Raw genomic sequence first — 10094 nt, 5'->3', positions numbered from 1 at the left:
TACATAAATACTTGACAGCAAGCATATACAGATGTGGATATTTAATCTTCTGTCTCTCCCAGTACTGAAGTGGGTCCTCCAATCGCCCAATATTTTGTTCGGCAAGATACCGCTGGACTTCCACAGTAGCATCTGCTGTAAGGTTGTGCCTTCACCTTGACACCATCACACTGTCATCCAAATCAATTGTGACCAGGGCCTCATCCAGCTCTTGTTTTCTGGTAGCTAGAAAAAAAAAAAAAAAAAAAAAAAAAAAAAAAATTTTTTCATTTTCATGATTTACAAAAGTAAAGATGGAAAAATTGTTCATATATTATTATTATTATTATATCATAGTTTTGTAATATTTGTAATGAAACACCTTGGATGGGCCCACCTCCATTTCTCTCCTTGTTCTCAAGCAAGGCAAGATAATGCCTTAACATAGATGAAGTGTTATTATTGTACACCAATTCCTTGGAGCACAACATACACTTCACCTTTGAATAAAAGATTGAGACATAAAAAATAAAAAATAATTAATATAATGCATTGATAAAAATGTATGTAGGCCATACCTTGTTAGAAGAAATCTGATCAAAGAATTCCCATACAGGGGAAGTCTTTCTCTTTCTTGCTGGCTCCATCGAAACAACAAGCAAAACTATCAAAGTACCAAACAACCAAAACTCACCTCTATCACAACCACACATTTTGAAGGGATCCCATGGGTTTATATAGCTGTCAAAATGTCGCGGCAAGATTCGAACCGCTTACTGAACCACTCAGACGGAAGCGAGGCTTCAGACGTCATCTGTGACGTCATTGGTCTAAAGCGATACAAGCCTCGATACGCGCTTCACTGAAAGCTTCCGGGATTTCTCGACACGCTCTCTGAAGCATCGGCTCAGAACGTAACATCACTAACTGTATCAACTTACTGAAGCTTAAAGTTGTTGCCGTGTTTTATTGTACAGAACATTTTTTTCTGTAGACGGTTCGATTACTTTTCGGAGCACATGTTGTATTTGGGCATTACCTTTATTTTAAGAAATATAAGGGTAGTTGGCGGAATAATCGTACATGTGTTATATGGTGTGACAAAGCAAAATTTAGAAAACAAGATTTTAACATTGCATTGTTTTAATACTGGCTTTATTTATTGTATATAACATATGGCAGATTTATCTTTATAGTTATTCATAGTTATTTAAAAAAGCATTTTAGTCCATCAACTACCCATAGTTTATTCCACTTAATTTGTTATATGCATTGTTTGAGTTGATTTTACTTATCGTCGAGGTTTTTAATCGGATTTGTCACTGCTGATATAATTGTGTTTTGCATTTATCTCTTGTAGAGACATCCAACGATTCAGCAAGGTAATTCTTTACCTGAGTTGCAGCAATGTACCAACTGTTGCAGGAATTACCACTGTCCTTTTTGCTCGGCCAGTGTGTTTAAGCCAGTCAAACTGGTCAAATTAAAAAGTCACATTCAAAGCCATTTCAACAAGGCAATTGTACATGGAGGTTAACATTTTGTGTTATTTGTTTAATATGTGTCATATGATTATATTATAGCATTATGTTTTACCATTATACTTTAACAAACTGGGTGAATTTGATCAATTGTAATTTTTATAATTTGTTTTACAGTGTATGTTTGATTTAAATGATGTTTCGTTTAAAATAATGCTGCAGTTTTTTAACCATAAAACAATAAAACTAATACAATCATACAAAATGCCCTCAAGTTTGAAACATTATTTCTAACACCATCAACAGGAACACAATAAGCTAATACAATGAAACGCATTCATTATACAATAATTCTACACAAGATTGATGTTTTAAATGGCTTTTTGTACCATACCTTAATGCATTATAACACACATGTAAGACCTGAAAAGCAGCCTTGTTTAAGAATATGACGTTTTCGCGTGTAACAATAGCAAATCACACTCCAAGACTCTGGGTGGCGCGACTTCGTGTAGAACGAAAGCTCCGCCCCCTCATTCTGTGACCGCTGTTCAGAAACTGCAGCTGCGATTCCGCAGCTGGATACTATTGGCTTAAACAGTCACAAATGTGGGATGGTACGGCTGAAGTGGTCAAGTAAAACAGCTTGTGTGACATGTATCCGCTTATATTTTCACATTTAAGATCATAAACGTTTTAATAATTCCAGGTTAGTTGAACCATTGCAGTGTATCTGCCCTTCCCAACTCTGCCTCGCTTTCGATTTCATCATGGCAGCAGCGTGAAATCCGTTTATTGACGTGCAATACGTATTTTGCGCATGGGCAGTAACACACATGTGACGTCACCGAGCTACAGTTTGCAGCGGGATCCATTGAATAATCTGGCAACCCTGGTTTGCATCCACCAATCACATTTACAATCAGGGTTGCCAAAACTGTGCTACTCTTAAACTGTTGCTATGGATTAGTTGGAAGGATTTTGTTCATCAGCTGTCAAAAGGTACGAAGTTATTTATGAAAACAAACCGATTATGTTTATTATAGTGATTCTCAAGAAGATAAGGTCTGGTATGTATGTGTTTGAGATATAGGAGTAGCATATTTTGAGTTTTGTATTTGGGCTGTTGTCGTTGGGCTAGTTTTCAGTTAAGGGGTTCCAAAACTCGGCAACTGAGCCAGCTAATCAAGGTTTTAGTACTACTAATAGGCATAGTAGAAACGTCCAATCAGGTGTGTTAAGAAAAGTTGGAACTAAATTCTGCAAGACAGTTGCCCTCCAAAACCGAGTTTGGACGCCCCTGGTTTTGGTGGACGATTTCGCTGATTTATTCTGGCAACCCTAATAACAACCTTAAGCATGCGCACATTTCTTGCTGTTTGTATCGCGTCGCAGGTGTCAACCAGGCAAGCAGAACATTTTTCTTCGAATACATCAGTGCTTTAAAGTGTGTACCAGTACAGATTGAGCGGCCTAAAAATGATTTAATAAATTCTTGAGCTCGTCTTTGTTGCCAGAGCAGGTTTAAGCGAGGAAGAGGACATCTGGCTGGAGTTTTCCGGGCTGTACACAGCGGGCTTAGTGTCTTCCTTGGGGTGCGTTGCATTTCTGTTGCTGCTGCTATAATGTTCGTGCAGGAGGAAAAGATCTTCGCTGGCAAAGTCCTAAAGGTCCATGTCTGTACCCTGGAAGGCACGGAGTGGCTTGAGGAGGTTACAGACGACACCACTATAGAGAAACTCAAAGAAAAATGCTTGAAGCATGTATGTATTAAAAACTTGCCTCTTTTCCCAGTAGTAATGGTTAGCTGGCACTGTTATCCGACCCGATCAGTACAGGCCCGGCTAGATTGTGAGAGTCATCGCCAAGTATTTTTAGTAACTAGCAGACGAGTCGACTGTGTTATTTATAATTTAGCAACATGGATCGTCCCCTTAGTTTCTCTGGATCTACTATAACTCCCACTGTCGTTGACTTCGTCGTTGAGTTTACCTGCTGACTGTGTCCGTGTATACAGTATATGCATCATATATGCACGTCTGTGGTTGCTAGAGCAAGATGACATATTTAAATGTTGACTGCTAAAGCATTTGGTTTGCAAATGCCCAATAAAGGTGTTTTCAGCAGGTGGTGACTGGCACCTCACTGGTTGTAAATTGACCTGTGAAGATGTAATTTTTATATTGTAATTCTATGTTTAAATTCGTAATACCCATTTGTCTGTACAACTAAATTACCTAACGATACAAATTATGCTCCTATTTCTGTAGTTAGGCTACTTTCTTAACCTTTTGTTTTTACTTTATCACAACTGAAAGTGTGATGTTATTTTTTTCTCTTGAACAGTATGTCCATGGAAGTCTAGAGGACCCTAAAACCCTTACACATCATAAACTCATTCATGCTGCCACTGAGAGAATTCTCACAGAATCCAAAACAGTTGCTGAGGAGAATCTCAAAGATAACGGTATTTAAACTTTCTGATGTTTTAAGAGTTTACATTGAGTTTTGCATGCTCTTTCTTCCAACTCAGATGTTGGAAGAAAAAAACATATATTTACATTTTTCAACATCTATTTGTTGTTGCTTGTTGTTTAATTGTTATTGTTATATTTAGATTGTTTGTTGTTGATAAAGAAAAGACCTCCACTGGCTCCACAAAAAATGACTGACGTATCTGCTGAAGAGAAGGTATCTGATTACTCTAAAAATTACATGCTATTCATTTAGAGTCTGTGTTGATGTGTTTTAACACATTTAAAATAATAATGCTGTGACTACAGGATTTAAAAAAATTCTAAATGATTATGAATTCTGATTGGATTTACACGCATAAGGAGAATCTTGACAGATTTTCCTCTTTTTACATTTTTTTTCACTTTTTTATTTTATAATTGTTTCCTTGAAAAAAATAAGAACAAAGCATTCACAAACAGCTCCTAACTTGGTGATTTAGGAGAAACTCTTAAAAATAATTGCCGTGTCAGTGCTAAATGTAGGACTTTAAAGGTGTCATGAACTGGCCTTGTTTATTGTTTTATACTGTAGTATGAGGTGTACTTATGACGTTTGTGTGTTTTTTTCAAAAACATTGAAATCAACAAGTAATATAGGCTATTGTCTACCCGGGTTTTGAGGCTGGCTCGACAAACGGTCGGTTTGAATGGGCGTGCCTCATTGAAAACTTGGAAGTAAACGCACACTGCTATGATTGGATAGCAGTTTGCATAGTAAACTTAGTTGGAGCCTTCTGTGAATTTGGTTAGACACGTAACGTTAGGTTACACATTAACCCTATTCGCACAGGATTAGTATTATCCGGGGACCTCATGTGACTTAGAAATTCACACATCTGTATTTCATGTGGCGCATTCGCATGGGATAAGTGAAGCCTGTGATTTTACTAAAATTTACAGACTTATTTCCCCGGATGTGATGGCAAGGCTTTGCGTATAGTTTGTATATCCTGTAGTTGTATGGTGTTTAATGACATATGACCATACCTGTCACAGCACTGCTTTTTAATTTTAGTCTCTCCGCAAATCCAGCGTCGACCTGTGCCTTGTTCACAAAGGAATCCGCGGTGAAATGAAACGAGCAAACGCTCGTGTTTTACCCACGTGAGCTGGAACGTCTTTAAAAATAAACTTCAACCACGCATTACTAATGTCTGAATCGGAAGGAAGGTAATGCAGCGACGGTGATCTTCCACAACCAGGCACTGCACAATATTTTGCGATCTTTAACGGCATGTTTATTGCTTGCTTGCTCTATCTGGTTCCGTGCAACTTGTGTTGCTTTAGTACTGTCATACTCAATTGGACCCAACCGGTAACCCAACGATTGGGTTACACAAAAAACTACCCAACACTGAGAAAATGACCCAACAGGCTCAACCCAGCGGTTGGGTTAAAAAAACAACCCAGCATTTTTTAGAGTGTAGGGTGGGTAAATAATAGCAAATTTTCATTTTATTGTAAAGTAATACTTTAGGCCATGTTCACACTTATTTTTTTGAAACTGCTAGCATCTGTTTTACATTATAATCCTATGGATTAAACCATGTTTTCAAAAAAGTCCTGAGCACTTTTTTAAACACCAGCACCGTCGTCTTTTTCTGCAGTTCAGAGCGTCTTTTGAAGTTGAAAAAATGTCAACTTTTCTGAAAAAAAACACTCTACGTCAAGCACTAAAAATGCACCATTGTCAATTTTTTCTTGTTAAAAAAAGAAGTCAAATGTGAACATAGCCTTAAGCAGTCTTTTGCTTGCAGAAGCATGAGAACAAAGCTCCGGATAAGGATGCTATCCTTAAAGCCACAGCAAATTTGTCAACTCGTAACACTGACCGTACAGTAACTCAGCACAACATCAGAGATGTGAGTACTTGCAATCTGTTGAGTTTGTTTCTGAACTGCAATGTCTCGAGTTTTAAATGGGTCATTGTGTGTCAAATCAACCAAATTTTGAATATTTCCCTGGCTCAGAATTTGTACAGAAGCAAGACCAACATCAGCAGTGATTAAAGCCAATATTAAATGCCACAGATGAATATTTATTAAGTAAACAATTAATTTGTATAGGGAGATAATAATGACAGCTTAAATTTGGAGCCATATTAGAGCGTGTAAAATAATGAGAAAAATGCCAGCATCATAATTTTTATCATAATTCAAAACACAGTGATCGTTATATCTGTTAGAAAAATCTGTTAATTTTAGCAATCCTTGATGCATTTTGTACCAATGGTGATGGCTCAAAAATTGAGAGAGGGTATTTTTTGTGTTCTTTTTACAAAATTTGCATGCCTGTAATTCCATAACTGTTAGAGATACCTTAAAGCGGAGCTATCATGCTATGTCATGCATTCTGACTTCTTTACACTGTTAAACGTGCTGGCTTCACATGCTTAACATGGTCAACTTTTAAAAAACAAGTTGGAGGTATGACATAGTATTTCTGTACATGATACACCCCCCCAGCACTCCAACTTGTTTCAGAAAGTTTTTTTCTAATTCTGGATCCCTGTGTCCTGTTCCTTTTATTAGCCAAAAGCATGGCAATGCGAAGGCGATAAAGCCTGCCCACGAGCCAACCGACTAGCGAGACCCGCTTACCATCAAGGTTATCTGCGCAGCGTCAAGATGCACTGCAGCTCGTTACTCTTGCAATAGTGAAGTTTAGGTGTATCTGTTTGTTCACGGCATTTCAGTGATGGATGTTATATAAACGGTGGATATAACACTGGAATTGGAGATTGTTTGAATTATTTATAAGATTCTATATTTATTTGAGTTATAGGGAAATCTGGATAACGGGATTGTAGCGGGTTCCCTATGGTAAGGAAGGAAGAGGATGAGGTTGGCGGGACTGACACGAGCTTTTATTGCTTTGCCACACGAGAAAACAAAAAGTCCATTCATACAACATATAAATCCACGGCTTTTCCTTCAGCCTGGCTCGAGAAGATAATAATCCAGCAAAGTCCTTCGTTCTTTCCTGAGATGTTCTGTGGTCGTGGCAGTCCGTCTCTCTCTCCCCGTTGAGCGTCTCTTGGGTCTTTATATATTGTCTCCCCGCGCCCTTACTGGAATGAGACACAGGAGTTGGTTGTTTGCATTTACTCCACTCACTTACCGCTCGTCTCCCGGCTCTCTCTCCTGCCGCAGACCTCGCTAAACCACGCCCCCCTCGCCACATACCCCCACCGCCCGCCTCAGGCCGGGGAGCCGTCCGGCCTGCAGCCCCCCCCATTCCTGGAGAGGAAGTCGGCTACAACCATTTGTGCACCCGGCCTGTGGACCACCTGGAACTTAAAAGGCTGTAGAGCCAGATACCAACGGGTGATCCTGGCGTTGGTATCTTTCATGCGGTGGAGCCACTGCAGGGGAGCGTGGGCCGAGCAGAGGGTGAATTCCCGGCCCAGGAGGTAGTATCTAAGGGTGAGAACGGCCCATCTGATGGCCAAACATTCTTTTTCGATGGTGCTGTACTTAGTCTCTCTCTTTGAGAGCTTGCGGCTAATGTACAGCACCGGCCGTTCCTCACCCCCCACCTCCTGTACCAGGACGGCACCCAGCCCCCTGTAGGACATGTCAGTCTGCAACAAGAAAGGGAGAGAAAAGTCAGGAGAGTGTAAGAGCGGCCCGCTACACAGGGCAGCCTTCACTTGGGAAAACGCCTGCTGGCACTGCTCCGTCCATTGGACCGGATCTGGTGCCTCCTTTTTAGTAAGATCAGTCAGCGGGCTGGTGAGGTCCGAATAGTTGGGCACAAAACGTCTGTAATATCCCGCCAGCCCCAGGAACTGTCTTACCTCCTTTTTGGTCTTGGGACTCGGGCAGGTCGCAACGGCTGCGGTCTTATTAATTTGGGGCCGCACTTGTCCGTGTCCCAAGTGGAAGCCCAGATACCCAACCTCCACCCGCCCCACTTCTTCGGGTTGGCCGTGAGACCGGCCGCCCTCAGCGCTCCCAGGACCGCCCTCAAGTGTTGGATATGCAGCTACCAGTCGTTGCTATAAATGATGATATCATCTAGATAAGCAGCAGCATATGCCATATGGGGTCGGAGGATACGGTCCATGAGGCGCTGAAAGGTGGCCGGCGCTCCGAACAAGCCGAATGGAAGTGTCACGAATTGGTGTAATCCGAACGGCGTGGTGAAGGCTGTTTTTTCCTTAGGTAATGGTGATAGGGGGATCTGCCAGTACCTTTTCGTTAAGTCCAATGTCGAATAAAAACAAGCCGTGCCTAGCCGGTCCAGTAATTCGTCAACCCGTGGCATTGGATAGGCATCGAACTTCGATACCGCGTTCACTTTGCGATAATCCACACAGAACCTGACCGAGCCTTCCGTCTTGGGAACCAAAACTATCGGGCTCACCCAGTCACTGTTGGATTCTTCTATTACCCCCATCTCGAGCATTGCCGCTAATTCCGTCTGAACCACATTTTTCTTGTGCTCAGGTAAACGATAGGGCCGGCTACGAACTACTACGCCCGGCACCGTCTCGATATGGTGCTGAATGAGTTTCGTGCGTCCAGGTAGGGGCGAGAACACGTCTGCGAATTCCGCGTGCAACCTGGCTATGTCCGTGAGCTGGGAGGGTGAGAGATGATCTCCTCCCGGAGCCAGAGCGAGTGATTGTGGTTTTATATTCGCTTCTGGTCCCAGATCATCCTCTCCACTAATTACCGTCGCCAGCATCACTGGTTCCACCTCCTGCCATTTTTTAAGGAGATTGAGGTGGTAAGTTTGACGTGCCCCGCTCCTATCTGACCGTACTACTTCATAATCAAGATCTCCCACTTGCCGTGTGACCTTAAACGGCCCTTGCCACTTCGCTAGTAATTTGGAACTCGAGGTGGGGAGTAATACAAGCACTTTTTCTCCCGGTGAAAATTTCCGGAGGTTGGTTCCCCTGTTATACAGCCGGCTCTGTTTATCCTGGGCCTGTAACAAATTCTCCATAGATAGCCGCCCCAGTGTATGGAGTTTTGTTCTCAGGACCAGGACATGTTGAATTTCGTTTTTGCTGTTGGAGGGTCCGTCCTCCCAAGTCTCTCTCAGGACGTCCAAAACCCCTCGGGGCTGGCGTCCAAAGAGAAGCTCAAAGGGGGAAAACCCGTGGAGGCTTGCTGGACCTCTCGCACAGCGAATAAGAGGGGTTCTAACCATTTATCCCAATTTTTGGTGTCCTCGTGTACGAATTTACGAATCATGGTTTTTAATGTGCGATTAAACCGTTCTACCAGCCCGTCTGTTTGAGGGTGAAAGAAGCTGGTACGGACCGATTTAATGCCCAAAAATTCATAAAGCTCGCGTATCGTGCGCAACATGAACGCCGTGCCTTGATCCGTGAGGATCTCCCGGGGATGACGCGAAACAGTGCCTCCGCCACACTCTTAGCGGAGATGCTGTGGAGCGGCACTGCCTTGGGATATCGGGTTGCATAATCCACCAAGACTAATGCAAATCAATGTCCTCTCGCTGACCGCTCTAATGGCCCGATGAGGTCCATACCAATTCTATCGAAGGGGACCTGCATTAGCGGTAATGGGCGCAATGGCGCTTTTGGGGAGGCTGGAGGGTTTACCAACTGACATTCACGGCATGAGGCACTGCGTACGTTCTCGTGAATGACCGGCCAAAAGAATCGGGCCATGAGGCGATTTAGTGTCGTGTTTTGTCCTAAATGCCCTGCCATAGGATTACAATGTGCCGCCTGGAAAAGCATTTCCCGGTGGCCCCGTGGCACTAACAACTGAGTTGTATCTTCCTTTGTTTGAGCGTCTTGGGTCACTCGATACAACCGATCTTTTATGATTGCAAAATAAGGGTAGGAGCGCGGTCGGGCAGGTTGGAGAGGTTGACCGTCCACATAGCGGACCTGTTCAAAGGCGAACTTGAGTGATTCGTCCCGGGACTGTTCCAGGGGAAAGTCATCGCGTTCCGAGAGGATTCGCCCCTCGGATCCGCTCGCTTCCCCTGAAACGGCCTCTCCTGCCTGCACGAGCGCGGTGCCTCTGGACCCCAAGCGACACCCGCACATAAGCACCCCAATAATTACGCGAATGCAGGCCAATTAGTTCCCAAGATTAGCGGGTGTCGGAGGTGTGGGTTAACCGCTACC

The 10094-nt window shown here is 42.8% G+C and overlaps 1 protein-coding gene across 1 annotated transcript in view; it reads left to right on the top strand.

The window, feature by feature from the left end:
- The first annotated feature begins 2468 nt into the window (after nucleotides 1–2468).
- The window catches only part of ubac1 (UBA domain containing 1), a 36205-nt gene continuing 28579 nt past the window's right edge, over nucleotides 2469–10094 (top strand). The window contains exons 1-5 of the mRNA XM_057325475.1: nucleotides 2469–2866; nucleotides 2983–3223; nucleotides 3807–3927; nucleotides 4078–4151; nucleotides 5734–5838. Coding sequence (XP_057181458.1) covers nucleotides 2820–2866; nucleotides 2983–3223; nucleotides 3807–3927; nucleotides 4078–4151; nucleotides 5734–5838 — 588 coding nt within the window. The 5' untranslated portion in view covers nucleotides 2469–2819. The remainder of the gene's footprint in view (nucleotides 2867–2982; nucleotides 3224–3806; nucleotides 3928–4077; nucleotides 4152–5733; nucleotides 5839–10094) is intronic.

Source organism: Triplophysa rosa, linkage group LG2, assembly GCF_024868665.1.
Source record: "Triplophysa rosa linkage group LG2, Trosa_1v2, whole genome shotgun sequence".
In the NCBI taxonomy this organism is placed as follows: Eukaryota; Metazoa; Chordata; class Actinopteri; order Cypriniformes; family Nemacheilidae; genus Triplophysa; species Triplophysa rosa.
Note: the sequence above shows the minus strand (reverse complement) of the source record. Positions and strands in the feature narration are given on the sequence as shown.